At 45.5% G+C, this 15,357-nt stretch overlaps 1 protein-coding gene across 8 annotated transcripts in view; it reads right to left on the reverse strand.

Moving 5' to 3' along the window:
* Positions 1 to 15,357, reverse strand: part of syne1b (spectrin repeat containing, nuclear envelope 1b) — a 145,692-nt gene that overhangs the window by 24,126 nt on the left and 106,209 nt on the right. For 7 of the 8 annotated variants that reach the window (XM_071365255.1, XM_071365258.1, XM_071365251.1 and 4 more), the window contains 8 exons: positions 14,524 to 14,758; positions 13,894 to 14,088; positions 13,544 to 13,669; positions 5,007 to 5,162; positions 4,097 to 4,255; positions 3,720 to 3,886; positions 1,752 to 1,914; positions 1,175 to 1,362 (listed from right to left, as the gene is read on the reverse strand). In XM_071365255.1, coding sequence (XP_071221356.1) covers positions 1,175 to 1,362; positions 1,752 to 1,914; positions 3,720 to 3,886; positions 4,097 to 4,255; positions 5,007 to 5,162; positions 13,544 to 13,669; positions 13,894 to 14,088; positions 14,524 to 14,758 — 1,389 coding nt within the window. Of the gene's footprint in view, positions 1 to 1,174; positions 1,363 to 1,751; positions 1,915 to 3,719; positions 3,887 to 4,096; positions 4,256 to 4,416; positions 4,519 to 5,006; positions 5,163 to 13,543; positions 13,670 to 13,893; positions 14,089 to 14,523; positions 14,759 to 15,357 lie in introns of those variants that run through there. The other variant, XM_071365257.1, reaches the window with a different exon arrangement.

Genomic DNA, 15,357 nt, shown 5'->3' on the forward strand with positions numbered 1-15,357 from the left:
CTTTGCTGGTGACAATGTCTGTGATTTATTTAGAATTCAAGGCACACTTAACCAGCATGGCTACCACAGCATTCTGCAGCGACACGCCATCCCATCTGGTTTGTGCTTCGTGGGACTATAATTTGTTTTTTAACAGGACAATGACACAACACACACCCAGGCTTTGTAAGGGCTATTTGACCAAGAAGAAGAGTGATGGAGTGCTGCATCAGATGACCCGGCCTCCACAATCACCCGACAGCAACCCAATTCAGATGGTTTGGGATGAGTTGGACCGCAGAGTGAAGGAAAAGCAGCCAACAAGTGCTGATCATATGTGGGAACTCCTTCAAGACTGTTGGAAAAGCATTCCAGGTGAAGCTGGTTGAGAGAATGCCAAGAGTGTGCAAAGCTGTCATCAAGGCAAAGGGTGGCTACTTTGAAGAATCTCCAATATAAAATATATTTTTATTTGTTTAACACTTTTTTGGTTACTACATGATTCCATATGTGTTATTTCATAGTTTTGAAGTCTTCAGTATTATTCTACAATGTAGAACTTGGTTAAAATAAAAAACCTTGAATGAGTAGGTTTGACTGGTACTGTATATAAAGTGTAATATTGGGATGCAAACTCAAAACTCTATATCTGACATGATATATGTGTCTTTTTTGTGTGTGTGTGTTTTTATTTTTTACTTTCACTTGTACCCCTTTTTCTGTTCAATTGGTAGTTACAGTCTTGTTCCATCACTGCAACTCCCCTACGGACTCGGGAGAGGCGAAGGTCGAGAGCCATGCATCTTCCGAAACACAACCCTGCCAAGCCGCACTGCTTCTTAACCTGGAAGCCAGCTGCACTAATGTGTCAGAGGAAACACTGTCCAACTTGCAACCGAAGTCAGCTTGCAGGCACCCGGCCGCCTCATGGGTCTCCCGGTCACGGCCGGCTGGGACACAGCCTGGGATCGAACCTGGGCCTGTAGTGACGCCTCAAGCACTGCGATGCAGTGCCTTAGACCACTGTGCCACTTGGAAGGCCCTGTGTATTCTTTTTTTAAGCCCATAACCATGTGTGTGTGGTGTATACTTTTGTTTCAAAGTAGATTTGTTTAAGACTACCAAGAAAACACTCTGAGTGACCCTGATTTAGCCCACTGCAGCAAAAGGTTAAGTTAAACTGTGTAGGTCTTACTTGAGCCTTCTCTCCATGGACAAGGCACAGATGCTCCTCCATCGGCGGTCCAGGCTGCGAGTGGCCTGCTGGATAGATTCAGACTCTGTGTCCGTGGCACAAGCGTCGCAGTCATGCAACAGCACCTCGCACAGGTTCAACACAGACGCCACACCTGTACTGTGCTTCTCTATGTCACGCTGAAGCTCCTGGATAGATGGAGAGAAAAATGGAAGGACGTTATGGTACGCTATGTTAGAGAAAGAGGGTGGGATCCAGAACCAAGAAACCTGCTAAGATTTTTCAATAAGCCCTTCTCTATTGTATTGTCTGTAAGCCTGTCTGCTAGGAACTAAAAAGGATCTATAAAATATCAACATAAGCATCCATCATTGATTATGTACAGTAGCTGTATTAATAGCTATACCAAGGGGTGTAAATTACAGTGTGTTTTCAAAGTACTCACAGCCCACTGATGCGGTAGCCTGGTGGTGCCAGATCTGTTTGTGCCATCTTGCCAACTGCTATGACAACGACTACAGGAGTCTACAAGACAGCACAAACAGATCTGGGACCACCAAGCTGACGGGGTATTTACCTGCTGCAGGTCCAGCTTCCTCTGTATCTCCTGGGAATCACAGGTGTCATAGACGATGGGTCTGCATAGCTCAGTCTCTATGTGGGCCAGCCAGGACCGCAGACTACTCATGTTCTTATCCAGCTGCTGCACTGCCACCAGAGTCTCCCTCAGCTTCTTCACTCTATAGCAACCGAATACATGATGCTTGTTTTAGAAAAACATACATAACACAGCAGATTCCTAGTAAAGAAGCACCTAAAAACAATTAACAAACACTTCTTTTCACTCATTGTTTTTATTTTATTGAAGCTATATTTTACCAGGAAGTCCCATTGTGGTCAAATTGTGCTAAGTACAGTACTGTACACTGGGCCAGCCAGGGAGTTTCTGAAAGTCAAGAAGGCTGCATCAAAGAAAATATTAACGCCAATGGCGTGTGTAAACAAACCCGGCCATAGTATATACAGTGCATTCGGAAAGTATTCAGACCACTTCCCTTTTCACACATTTTGTTACGTTACAGTCTTATTCTAAAATGGATTAAATAGAACATTTTCCTCATCAATCTACACACAATACCACATAACGACAAAGCGAAAACAGAAATACCTTATTTACATAAGTATTCAGACCCTTTGCTATGAGACTCGAAACTGAGCTCAGGTGCATCCTGTTTCCTTTGATCATCCTTGAGATGTTTCTACAACTTGATTGGAGTCCACCTGTGGTAAATTCAATTGATTAAACATGATTTGGAAAGACTGTCTATATAAGGTCCGACAGTTGACAGTGCATGTCAGAGCATAAACCAATCCATGAGGTCAAAGGAATTGTCCGTAGAGCTCAGGATTGTGTCGAGGCACAGCTCTGGGGAAGAGTATCAAAAAATGTCTGCAGCATTGACGGTCCACAAGAACACAGTGGCCTCCATCATTCTTAAATGGAAGAAGTTTGGAACCACCAAGACTCTTTCTAGAGCTGGCCGCCTGGCAAAACTGAGCAATCAGGGGAGAAGGGCCTTGGTCAGGGAGGTGACCATGAACCCAATGGTCACTCAGACAGCGCTCCAGAGTTTCTCTGTGGAGATGGGAGAACCTTCCAGAAGGACAACCATCTCTGTAACACTCCACCAATCAGGCCTTTATGGTAGAGTGGCCAGACAGAAGCCACTCCTCAGTAAAAGGGACATGACAGCCCGCATGGAGTTTGCAAAAAGGCACCTAAATGACTCTTAGACCTTGAGAAACAAGATTCTCTGGCTTGATGAAACCAATATTGAACTCTTTGGCCTAAATGCCAAGCGTCACGTCTGGAGGAAACCTGGCACCATCCCTAGAGTGAAGCATAGTGGTGGCAGCATCATGCTGTGGGGATGTTTTTCAGCAGCAGGGCCTGGGAGACTAGTCAGGATCGAGGGAAAGATGAATGGAGAAAAGTACAGAGAGATCCTTGATGAAAACCTGCTCCAGAGCGCTCAGGACCTCAGACTGGGGCGAAGGTTCAACTTCCAACAGGACAACAACCCTAAGCACACAGCCAAGACAACACAGGAGTGGGTTTAGGACAAGTCCCTGAATGTCCTTGAGTGGCCCAGCCAGAGCCTGGACTTAAACCCGATCGAACATCTCTGGAGAGACTTGAAAATAGCTGTGCAGCGACGCTCCCCATCCAACCTGACAGAGCTTGAGGATCTGCAGAGAAGAATGGGAGAACCTACCCAAATACAGGTGCGCCAAGCTTATAGCGTCATACCCAAGAAGACTCGGGGCTGTAATCACTGCCAAAGGTGCTTCAACAATGTTCTGAGTAAAGGGTCTGAATACTTATGTAAATGTTATAGCAGTTTTTTAAAATTTTAATACATTTGCTAACATTTCTAATAATCTGTTATTGCTTTGTCATTCATCCATTTTAGAATAAGCCTGTAACGTAACAAAATGTGGAAAAAGTCAAGTGGTCTGTATACTTTCCGAATGCACTCCTTACCTGGCTCCGATGAGGTCCAGCAGGTGTTGCCAGCGCTCGCCCACCTTGCTGAGTTTGTGTTCTATCTCAGAGGCCTTGGTCTCGTGGCTGGCCCTGGCCAGGCGCTCACCCATCTTGTGCAGCTGCAGCTTGTTCTCCTTAGCCACCTCTATCTCCTCCTGGTAGTCCTGGGAGAGGGAGTAAAAACTGTCATCAGATCATGTAAAAGGGAGAATAGTGTAACAGTTTGGACTGAAACACTATTCAAAGAGGAATCAACTTCTACAAGCATTTCTCATAGAAGCAATTCAGAGTAGAGAAGACCAATTCAATGGGACATTTGTCTAATTAATCAAACACAAACAAAAAGACAAGGTCTGGTATCGGTTGGTGTTTACCTTGCGTAGCTTCTCGATCATCTCCTCGATGCTGATGTCTCCATTCTGGGACACCTTGCTCTCCATGTTGGTAAGCCAGTCACACAGCTCCTTGTTCCTCTCGTTAAACACGGCCCACTCATTCAGCTTCTCACTCACCTGATTCTGCCGAAGGGATAGCTATGGAGAGAGAGAGAGAGAGAGAGAGAGAGACAGCAAGACACAGATACACAGGAGTTGTAAATACATATACTCATTTGAAATGAATTCCCCATGGTAAGGATAATAGCTAGTTGCACAGAGAAAGAAATGAACATTTTCATATAAAAAAAGAAACATACACAACTAGCAGTACTAGGCAACATGCATAGATTTAGCAGAACATGAACGAAGAGGTAGCAGTGATGTAGCGGTGTTACCTAATGTAATGCATCTAAAGCTAGCACTGTGTGACTTCCTGTCACTATCTGGTATGTGGCCTATATTCACATACACCACCGGATGTAGTTTGAAGGGGAAACATCCTGTACTGTTTTGCATGAAAGTTCTCTCTATCTCAAGTCTAGTTATACCAAACATTACGCTTCCAGCTTTATGAAATCACCAGAGATATGTTTCACAAAGGCGATAAAGAAGACTGCAGAACCACTATTCAATCATATTGACCATAGTCTGCTGCAGATCTTCCTGCACGAGTCAGCAATCAGTGCAAGCCTGCAACCCTGTTCCCATAACTATGCGTACATAGTGCAGCCATGGCCTATTGTGGAGCTTCAGCACCACCATTTGGCACCACATGTCATTACAACTTAAAATGACAGCTCTAGTCTCTCTCGCTAGACTGATGACACACCCATTGCGTCAGAAACACGGAGGCCGTGGGAAGAGACTGCTTCTCCTCACAGCAGTATATTCAACAGCCATACAGTACCTGGTGACAGATCTCCTCCCACTGGCGGTGCAGCAGCTCTATACGTTCCTGTAGAACAGACAGGTCCTCAGCACTGATGTAGCTAGACAGGGACTCCCTCAGCACCGTCAGGTGGGCTAGGTCTTCTGTCCAGCCGTCAAACGTGTTCTCCAAGTCCTGGTCATAGGAGAGAGAACGTTATCATCTGCTTTAAGCAACCAAGGCTATGTTTAGCTGAATATTTTTAAAGACATCACGGGTCAATTTGAAATGGCACCGTATGCCATACATGGTGCACTCCATTTGTGTACCATTTAGGACACAGTTCATGATAGGCCTAAGCCCACCTACAGATAATGTCTCTGGACATTATGTGAGCCTGCCTGTATTCAGTATTAAACATAGTATAATAATTGTAGGGTCGTTCCACCAAAAGAGTGCCTTTGATATTTTAAGTAGACATTTTGCACCAATATTGCATTTTAAAAGCCTGTTGTAATAAACAAAGTGCCCTTTAATATAGACCACTTGGAGACTTAAAATAAAATCAGATTTTTTATATGAATAAAGACTTGCTAATTCAGCATTTTGACATTTGGTATTTGGTATTTTATTTGGATCCCCATTAGCTGTTGCAAAGGCAGCAACTACTCTTCCTGGGGTCCACACAAAACATGAAACATAATACAGAATGACATAATACAGAATATCAATAGACAAGAACAGCTCAAGGACAGACCTACATACATTTATAAAAAGGCACATGTAGCCTACATATCAATGCATAGACACAAACTATCTAGGTCAAATAGGCGATAGGTGTTGTGCCACGAGGTGTTGCTTTATCTGTTTTATTAAAACCAGGTTTGCTGTTTATTTGAGCAATATGAGATGGAAGGAAGTTCCATGCAATAAGGGCTCTTTATAATACTGTAAAGTGGCTTGAGAAAGTATTCACCCCCTTGGCATTTTTCCTATTTTGTTGCCTTACAACCTGGAATTAAAATAAATTTTTGCGGGGTTTGTATCACTTGATTTACACAACATGCCTACCACTTTGAAGATGCAAAATAGTTTTTATTGTGAAACAAACAAGAAATAAGACAAAAAAACAGAAAACTTGAGCGTGCATAACTATTCACCCCCTCAAAGTCAATATTTTGTAGATCCACCTTTAGCAGCAATTACAGCTGCAAGTCTCTTGGGGTATGTCTCTATAAGCTTGGCACATCTAGCCACTGGGATTTTCTTTAAGGCAAAACAGCTCCAGCTCCTTCAAGTTGGATAGGTTCCGCTGGTGTACAGCAATCTTTAAGTCATACTACAGATTCTCAATTGGATTGAGGTCTGGGCTTTGACTAGGCTATTCGAAGACATTTAAACGTTTCCCCTTAAACCACTAGAGTGTTGCTTTAGCAGTATTATGGTAATTGTCCTGCTGAAAGGTGAACCTCCGTCCCTGACTCAAATCTCTGGAAGACTGAAACAGGTTTCCCTCAAGAATTTCCCTGTATTTAGCGCCATCCATCACTCCTTCAACTCTGACCAGTTTTCCAGTCCCTGCAGATGAAAAACATCCCCACAGCATGATGCTGCCACCACCATGCTTCACTGTGGGGATGCTGTTCTCGGGGTGATGAGAGGTGTTGGGTTTGCTCTAGACATAGCATTTTCCTTGATGGCCAAAAAGCTCAATTTTAGTCTCATCTGACCAGAGAACCTTCTTCCATATGTTTGGGGAGTCTCCCATATGCCTTTTAGCGAACACCAAACGTGTTTTGGTGTTCGCTAAATTGTTGTGTAAGCAATTGTTTAAGCAATTGTTTTTTTTCTGGCCACTCTTCCGTAAAGCCCGCTAAATTGTTGTGTAAGCAATTGTGTAAGCAATTGTTTTTTTTCTGGCCACTCTTCCGTAAAGCCCAGCTCTGTGGAGTGTACGGCTTAAAGTGGTCCTATGGACCGACACTGCAGTCTACGCTGTGAAGCTTTGCAGCTCCATCAGGGTTATCTTTGGTCTCTTTGTTTCCTCTCTGATTAATGTTCTCATTGCCTGGTCCGTGACTTTTGGTGGGCGGCCCTCTCTTGGCAGGTTTGTTATGATACCATATTCTTTCAAATTTTTTATAATGGATTCAATGGTGCTCCGTGGGATGTTCAAAGTTTCAGATATTTTTTATAACCCAACCCTGATCTGTACTTCTCCACAACTTTGTCCCTGACATGTTTGGAGAGCTCCTTGGTCGTCATGGTGCCGCTTGCTTGGTGGTGCCCCTTGCTTAGTGGTGCTTAGTGGTGTTGCAGACTCTGGGGCCTTTCAGAACTGAGATCATGTGACAGATCATGTGACAGATCATGTGACACTTAGATTGCACACAGGTGGACTTAATTGAACTAATAATGTGACTTCTGAAGGTAATTGGTTGCACCATATCTTATTTAGGGGCTTCATAGCAAAGGGGGTGAATACATATGCACACACCACTTTCCAGGTTTTCATTTTTTATTATTTTTTTAAACAAGTTATTTTTTTTCATTTCACTTCAACAATTTGGACTATTTTGAGTATGTCCATTATATGAAATCCAAATGAAAATCAATTTAAATTACAGGTTGTAATGCAACAAAATAGGAAAAACACCAAGGGGATGTGTAACGGTTTTCTTCTTGGGATGAAGGAGAGGACCAAAATGCAGCGTAGCCAGTGCTCAACATGTTTAATTAAACAATAACCGTGAACACTTAAAAAATAACAAAATAACAAACCGTGAAAACCGAGACAGTCCTATCTGGTGCAGAACAAACACAGAGACAGGAAACAAACACCCACAAAAGCCTACTGCCTATGGCTACCTTAAATATGGCTCCCAATCAGAGACAAATGAATGACAGCTGTCTCTGATTGAGACCCAATCTAGGCAGCCATAGACATAACTAGACAACCTAACAAACACTATCCCATACACATACAACACCCATAGACTAACCAAACACATACAACATACAATGCCCACCCCAACTCACGCCCTGACCAACTAAACATAATCAAAATAACATAAAAATAGGTCAGGAACGTGACATAACCCCCCCCCCCCTCAAGGTGCGTACTCCGAACGCACCACCAAAAGTCTAGGGGAGGGTCTGGGTGGGCATCTGTCCACGGTGGTGGCTCCGGCTCTGGACGCTGTCCCCACACCACCATAGTCACTCCCCGCTTCCGTATCCCCCACCCAATGACCACCCTCCAACTAAACCCACTTAACTGAAGGGGCAGCATCGGGATAAGGGGCAGCACCGGGATAAGGGGCAGCACCGGGATGAGGGACGGCAGCTCCGGGCTGAGGGACGGCAGCTCCGGGCTGAGGGACGGCAGCTCCGGGCTGAGGGACGGCAGCTCCGGACTGGCTGGCGGATCCTGGCTGGCTGGCGGATCCTGGCTGGCTGGCGGCTCTGGCTGGTCATGGCTGGCTGACGGCTCTGGCTGGTCATGGCTGGCTGACGGCTCTGGCTGGTCAGATCTGGCGGAAGGCTCTGGCTGATCCGGTCTGGCGGAAGGCTCTGGCTGATCCGGTCTGGCGGAAGGCTCTGGCTGATCCGGTCTGGCGGAAGGCTCTAGCGGCTCCTGTCTGGCGGACGGCTCTAGCGGCTCCTGTCTGGCGGACGGCTCTGTAGGCTCATGGCAGACGGGCGGCTTTGCAGGCTCATGGCAGACGGACAGTTCAGACGGCGTTGGGCAGACGGGCAGTTCAGGCGCCGCTGGGCAGACGGGCAGTTCAGGCGCCGCTGGGCAGACGGGCAGTTCAGGCGCCGCTGGGCAGACGGGCAGTTCAGGCGCCGCTGGGCAGACGGGCAGTTCAGGCGCCGCTGGGCAGACGGCAGACTCTGGCCGGCTGAGACGCACTGTAGGCCTGGTGCGTGGTACCGGAACTGGAGGTACCGGGCTAAGGACACGCACCTTCAGGCTAGTGCGGGGAACAACAACAAGGCACACTGGACTCTCGTGGCGCACTCTAGGCCTGGTGCGTGGTACCGGAACTGGAGGTACCGGGCTGAGGGCACGCACCTTAGGGCGAGTGCGGGGAGAAGGAACAGTGCGTACAGGGCTCTGGAGACGCACAGGAGGCTTGGTGCGTGGTGCCGGAACTGGAGGCACTGGGCTGGAGACACGCACCATAGGGAGAGTGCGTGGAGGAGGAACAGGGCTCTGGAGATGCACTGGAAGCCTGGTGCGTGGTGTAGGCACTGATGGTACTGAGCTGGGGTGGGAAGGTGGCGCCGGATATACCGGACCGTGAAGGAGGACACGTGCTCTTGAGCACCGAGCCTCCCCAACCTTACCAGGTTGAATGGTCCCCGTAGCCCTGCCAGTGCGGCGAGGTGGAATAGCCCGCACTGGGCTATGCAGGCGAACCGGGGACACCACCTGTAAGGCTGGTGCCATGTACGCCGGCCCGAGGAGACGTACTGGAGGCCAGATACGTTGGGCCGGCTTCATGGCATCCGGCTCGATGCCCAACCTAGCCCTCCCAGTGCGGCAAGGTGGAATAGCCCGCACTGGGCTAAGCATGCGTACTGGGGACACCGTGCGCTTTACCGCATAACACGGTGTCTGACCAGTACGACGCCCTCTCACTCCACGGCAAGCCCGGGGAGTTGGCTCAGGTATCCAACCCGGCTTCGCCACACTCCCCTTTATCCCCCCCCCAAGAAATTTTTGGGTGAGCCTCTCGGGCTTCCAGCCTCTCTTACGTGCTGCCTCCTCAATCCACCGCTCCTGGGCTGTGGCTGCCTCCTTCTTCTCCCGAGAGCGGCGATTCTCTCCAACCCTTCCCCAGGGTCCTTTTCCGTCCATGATCTCCCAAGACCATTCCTCCTGTGTCCAGTAGTCCTGTGTACTGGGCCGCTGCTGCTCCCCGTTGCTACGCTGCTTGGTCCGGGTTTGGTGGGTGTTTCTGTAACGGTTTTCTTCTTGGGATGAAGGAGAGGACCAAAATGCAGCGTAGCCAGTGCTCAACATGTTTAATTAAACAATAACCGTGAACACTTAACAAATAACAAAATAACAAACCGTGAAAACCGAGACAGTCCTATCTGGTGCAGAACAAACACAGAGACAGGAAACAAACACCCACAAAAGCCTACTGCCTATGGCTACCTTAAATATGGCTCCCAATCAGAGACAAATGAATGACAGCTGTCTCTGATTGAGACCCAATCTAGGCAGCCATAGACATAACTAGACAACCTAACAAACACTATCCCATACACATACAACACCCATAGACTAACCAAACACATACAACATACAATGCCCACCCCAACTCACGCCCTGACCAACTAAACATAATCAAAATAACATAAAAATAGGTCAGGAACGTGACAGGATGAATACTTTTGCAAGGCACTGTACGTTTTCTTGAATTTGTTCTGGATTTGGGGACTATGAAAAGACCCCTGGTGGCATGCCTGGTGGGATAAGTGTGTGTGTCAGAGCTGTGTGTAAGTTGACTATGCAAACAATTTTGGATTTTCAACACATTAATGTTTCTTATAAAAAGAAGAAGTGATGCAGTCAGTCTCTCCTCAACTCTTAGCCAAGAGAGACTGGGCATGCATAGTATTTATATCAGCCCTCTGATTACAATTAAGAGCAAACCGTGCCACTCTGTTCTGCGCCAGCTGCAGCTTAACATGCCCCTCCATGCACCCTCTGTGACATTTAGGAAGATTTTAACCCACTTAATCCCAAAATGTCTCCATCATTGTAAAGCCCTAGTTATTTTGTTGCTTTGACAAAGTCATTTATGAAGATTATTATTTAGTTTGTGTGATAAGTGATTAACTTACGTCAGTCCCTCATTTTAAGGTCAACCCTGTTACATAAACTGAACTCTCATTTTAATATGGTGAAACTATTCCTTTATAAATATTTATCAAAAAGAATGAACATCTTATAGTGAACATCTTATAGTCAAATCATAGTGTAAAAGCAGGTGAGCTGGTTCTACTCTTTTTGGCAATTTTGGGGTGTTTTGTGGTGGAAATCTGAGCCAGTTCGAGCCAGTTCGAGCATTACACCCATCAACCCTGTTACCAGTGGCGACCCGTCATTCAGGGCATGAGCCCCACATTTTTTGTGGGTTACCTATTTTGCATATTATTTTGGCATTAATAAGTGTCACATATCAGTTTGCAAACAAAGTAAAAAAAATAAAAAAACCACAAAATCATTGAGTTAATAAAGCCTCCATACAAACATGGTCTCCTTTTACCTTTCTTGAACAAGGCAGCTCCAAATGCAGGTGTTTCAGCCTAGCTCAGTGCTTTCTGTGGTGGTGGGGTAGCCAGCGGAAAATACGGAGCGTAGGGGTTTGTAATGTTCTCTAGTTGCGCCGTGATTGTCTCCGTGTCCTATCACTCATGGGGACACTACGTCACTGCCAAATCTAAAAGTAGAGCTCGAAAATTCAAGCACTTCCAAACCACTCATTGGTTGTCGACTTGATTCATGATGATGACTGCTAGCTAAGATTTTGAAAGTGTGATGTTGACATGATCAGTCCAATCAAAGCAACTGTAGATATAACGTGACTTGACGTAATTTTATCTGTGGCCAATGACCTTGAGCCTTTTTGGATGGGCACTTCTAATGTAACTATGCTGCCATCATCAAATATTGTAAGAGTTTTCATTGTCTGCTTATATGCCCCCTTTATTTATCCTACGGTTCTGACTTGGTGTACTGGGAGAACACTGTAAGAACGGCCCATGTTCTGAATTCTGTCTCTGTACACTTGTACAAGTGCTGAACAAATAGTTATATTGACTACGTCCATCCTAGCTTGCTCATTAATGTCTTGATCGAAATAACGGATTGCCTCTTATCTACTTGTTGTCCCCTTATGCCATAGTTTGTACATCTCAATTGTCAGTAGAAACCATATCAGCCATATCAGTTTTTTTAAAAGGCAGTAAATGAGGCTGAATGAACTGTTTCGCTGGCAGACAAGGCTACGCTGATAGCCAGGTGTAGCAGTGGTAAGGTGTTGGGACTGCTGTTGGGACTCTGCTATTGGGACAGCTTCATGTAGGCCCTAACATTTTGTGGGCACCGTTTGTCACCGTTATAGTGCAATTAATATATTATTTAGTGTTGTGGCTTTGCCGCCATGCATCCCCCCAATTTTGGGGGGTTTGCCCCATCAAGATTTACATGCTAAAATCGCCACTGCCTGTTACCCATCGATAGACAGGATAGAAATATTTTTAACAATAAAAATGTTTTTGTGAAGATTGTATTCCATTGCCATTTCCTGTTGCACAACAACAAGCTTCCATTCCTCCTGTCAAAAGGGGATTTTATGGTTGTCAATCGTCAACCCCGTTACTTTATTTGGCACTTACTAGAGTCATTTTTTTATGAAGTTGAACATATGCTCTTCATGGCAGAATGTAAAAATATTTAAACAAATTAGGACGAAGTTATACTTCTCAAAAGACACCGAATTGGTGGAACAACCCAGTAATACAATCCATTTCCTGATTACTTGGATCATGAACCGCAATGCCATGTAATGACCTGGCTATTATGTTCATCACATCCTTAGTGAGTCAGTACTGCAGACCAGCTCCTGGCATTGGTGTGGGGAATGTTGGAGAAATGTTGTAATTAGATCAGACCCATAAAGGTGCCAAGTAAGTTTGTCTATGTTCCTTCTGCTACCGCACGGCAAGCGGTACCGGAGCGCCAAGTCTAGGTCCAAGAGGCTTCTAAACTGCTTCTACCCCCTAGCCATAAGACCCCTAAACATCTAATCTAGTCTGGATACCCAGACTAATTACATTGCCCCCCCCCCTCTCCACCTCTTTACACCACTGCTATTGTCTGTTGTCATCTATGCATAGTCACTTTAATAACTCTACCTACATGTACATACTACCTCAACTAACCGGTGCCCCCGCACATCGACTCTGTATCGGTACCCCCCTGTATATAGTCTCGCCATTGTTATTTTACTGCTGCTCTTTAATGACTTGTTACTTTTATCTCTTATTCTTTCCGTGTTTTTTTGAAACTGCATTGTTGGTTAGGGGCTCGTAAGTAAGCATTTCACTGTAAGGTCTACACCTGTTGTGTTTGGCGCATGTGACCAATACAATTTTATTTGATTATAATTACATCAGTTAAATATACCTCCAAAACAAGGTGTTCTAAAGCCTCGAAAGTCATTATTGTCAAGAATAAAACCCACTGTTCAATGAGAGTTTATCTGAACATAACTGTCCAGAGAAATGTGAGGACCAGACATGGTCCAAAGGTCCAATACCCAAGACGAACATTCAAAATATGCGTGAAGGAAACATCTGTGAAATCATATCACCTACACGGGATTGAAAAAGTTGTCTGTTTATTGTACTGTGCTGGTTCACATACCCCTTACTTTTAAAGATACTGTACTTCTCTAACTATCACACAAGATTCTCAAACCTATAAAATCAAAAGCACACTGGTGATATGTGGTTTTAGTACACCTCTCCAAGAGCACCGGACTCAGGCTTACCTTGCAGCGCATCTGTTCAGCCTGCAGGTCCTCGTGGTGATCAAGGAGGGGCTGAGAGAGCTGCCGTTTAAACGCCCTCAGCTTCTCCAGAGAACCCTCTATGCCTCTCTCACATCTCTCCCAGTCCTGTGGACAACAAGCATATCCACACACAGTGTCTCAGTACTTAAACATCTTCTGTTAACATCGTAGTATTAAATATGTCCTCAATCAATTAATCATTCAGGACAATAAGAATGCCTATAATTGCAGTTGAAGTGAATAATCTACATGCAGTTAAAAGGTAAACCTCCAAAAAAGGTCAAGTTAAAGTTACTGTGTGTTTAATGTTACAGTTTGGTGCAGTGTACCTTTATCAGGTTGGCCAGCTCTCTCCTCTGTTCCTCCAGGCAGATGTTGGCGTGTCTCCAGCGGCCTTGGATGCCTGTGAGCTCTCCCTGCAGAGACACCTCCACCCTGCTGTCTGCAGACAGGAGAAGCTGCTTCCCAGCCTCCACCGTCAGGATGTAGCTGCCCTGCTGCCGCTGTAGGACCTTCTCTTTCAGCTGGAGGAACACAGAGACACAGGACAGTTAGAACGTAACCCTGACCCTAACTCTCCACTTGTAGGATGTAGCCACCACAGAACCTTGATGCCACTACAGAACCTTGATGCCTGACCCTTACCTTAACTCTAACCCTTACCAGTGGCTCTATGGTGACAGCAAACAATAAAGGTGATAGATGTCAGCCCTGCCTTGTTCTTTGGCAAAGTTGAAAGGGTGAGGACAGGCTTTTGGGAATAAGTACAATACTGTTATCCATGAAATACGTCTCCATCTCCAGAGCCATATTTTTGCAGGGTGAAAAAAGCTAGTCCCATTCAGCACAGTCATATTGGTGAGAGTGAGTTGTGGTATGAATAGTCACACGTTTTAATATTACCAAGAAGTAGGTAACTAGGGTCATGAGGTCATCAGAGTGAGTTGAACCTACAGTACCTGAACTGCGTCCAGCATGGATCTGGCCTGCTGCAGGGGTACGGGCATCCCAACCTGTAGGGCCTCGGCCGGGTGAGAAACCTCCACCAGCCATTTCCTCAGCTTCTCTGCCATCTCCCTGTAGCGCTGCCACTGGCGGACTAGGCTGTCGATGATACCCCGCCTCTGTTGGGTGCGACGCACCACACCCTGCCACTGGTTACTCAGCAGTGCCAACTTCAGGTTGAATTCATCCCTGCATGAGACAGGATAGTTACAGTAAGGTAAGGAAAGATTATATGGATATACAGTACAGAAGTCATACAAATCTGACAAAAATGACTATGTCTATGACTATATACCAAGGCACTCATCTATAACTTTGTGAATGATAAGAGACAGGTGTACATCAAGATAAGTCAAGTTTATTTCAAGTGCATCTTATGGGTATCATGATACAGTTGAAGTCAGAAGTTTACATACACTTAGGTTGGAGTCATTGTTTTTCAACCACTCCACAAATTTCTTGTTAACAAACTATAGTTTTGGCAAGACGGTTAGGACATCTACTTTGTGCACGACACAAGTCATTTTTCCAACTATTTCACTTGAAATTCACTGTATCACAATTCCACTGGTTTAGAAGTTTACATACACTAAGTTGACTGTGCCTTTAAACATCTTGGAAAATTCCAGAAAATTATGTCATGGCTTTAGAAGTTTCTGATAGGCTAATTTACATCATTTGGGTCAATTGGAGGTGTACCTGTGGATGTATTTCAAGGCCTACCTTCAAACTCAGTGCCTCTGCTTGACATCATGAGAAAATCAAAAGAAATCAGCCAAGACCTCAGA

This window comes from Salvelinus alpinus, chromosome 25 (genome assembly GCF_045679555.1).
Source record: "Salvelinus alpinus chromosome 25, SLU_Salpinus.1, whole genome shotgun sequence".
NCBI classification, from domain to species: domain Eukaryota; kingdom Metazoa; phylum Chordata; class Actinopteri; order Salmoniformes; family Salmonidae; genus Salvelinus; species Salvelinus alpinus.